The sequence below is a fragment of the Myotis brandtii genome, unplaced genomic scaffold (genome assembly GCF_000412655.1).
Source record: "Myotis brandtii unplaced genomic scaffold, ASM41265v1 scaffold122, whole genome shotgun sequence".
Lineage (NCBI taxonomy): Eukaryota > Metazoa > Chordata > Mammalia > Chiroptera > Vespertilionidae > Myotis > Myotis brandtii.
Window position 1 is genome coordinate 20,230 of NW_005354255.1, and position 1,217 is coordinate 21,446.

General features: G+C 57.1%; 1 protein-coding gene across 1 annotated transcript in view; it reads left to right on the plus strand.

Moving 5' to 3' along the window:
* Positions 1-784: 784 nt before the first annotated feature.
* Positions 785-1,217, plus strand: part of TICAM1 (toll-like receptor adaptor molecule 1) — a 3,158-nt gene continuing 2,725 nt past the window's right edge. The window contains exon 1 of the mRNA XM_014533684.1: positions 785-1,216. Within this exon, the coding sequence (XP_014389170.1) occupies positions 1,118-1,216 (99 nt within the window). The 5' untranslated portion in view covers positions 785-1,117. The remainder of the gene's footprint in view (position 1,217) is intronic.

The window sequence follows — 1,217 nt, forward strand, 5'->3', positions numbered from 1 at the left end:
TCTCCAGTAGGGGGCGTGCAGTAGGCAGTCAATCAATGTTGCTCTCTCATGGATATTTCTATCTCTCTCTTTCCCTTCATCTTTCTCTAAAATCAGTAAAAACATATAGAACCCTAGCTGGGTTAGCTCAGTGGATAGAGCGTCGGCCTACGTACTGAAAGGTCCCAGGTTCGATTCCGGTCAAGGGCACATGCCCGGGTTGCAGGCTCGATCCCCAGTGGGGGCCGTGCAGGAGGCAGCCAATCAATGATTCCCTCTCAGCATTGATGTTTCTATCTCTCTCTCCCTCTCTGAAATCAATAAAAATATATTTAAAAATAAAAACAGAGTGACTCAGAAGAAAGCCAGTGTGTTTTCTAACGTAATGTCATGAGTGACACCCCATCCCGTCTGCCGTTCTCTCTCGATCAGATCAGCTCTGGCCGTGTTGGAAGGACTACCTACGGCCGGGAAAGCCAGGGTGTGGGGCTCCCGGGGCCATCCAGGAGGCGGACTGCTTTCCTCTCAAACACGTATTGAGCCCCTGCTGACTTCCAGTCAGCGGACCCAGAACTTTCCATACAGGAACACAGCTCAGTTCCTCGAGACAATCTAAGTGGGTTTATTACCGTCGTAGGCAGTGGAGTCTGGCGGTCAGGCACACACCCTGTGGAGCTAGACGGCTGGGGTTCCGATCCCAGCTGTCACTCACTGGCTGTGTGACTTGAGCAAGGGACTCCACCTCTCTGGCTCACTTTCTTCCTTTGCAAGTGGGGGACAGCAGTATCTACCTCTTGGGTGACGCCAGGCAAGTGGCGGCTGAGATCCTCTCGCAAGAGGAGGAAACACGTTGGGGGAGGGGACACGTCTTGCCCACGGTCCTCCTGATGGGAGAGGCCATGGTGGCCTCTGCAGGCAGGTGCGTGTCTGGGCTGCTTCTCAGGCGCCCCCCACCCCCGCCCCCACCCCCAGTGGTGACCATGTGTTTCCTGCTCCCCACAGGTCTGCTCCCATAGTTCCCTGGAGTCCGGTATGGTGAGCGGGTAGGGGACGCCGGGCGTGCAGGAGGCAGGGGTGTGGATCATGCCTCCACCAGCCAGCGCTTCTCCTGCCATCGGAGGCCGCACCCAGCCTGCCCATGGCCGGCACGGGCCCGTCGCTCTCCGGTGCCTTTCGCATTCTGGGCAGGGCAGGCCAGGACAAGCTCCTGCATCTGAAGCACAAGCTGAAGACCCTAT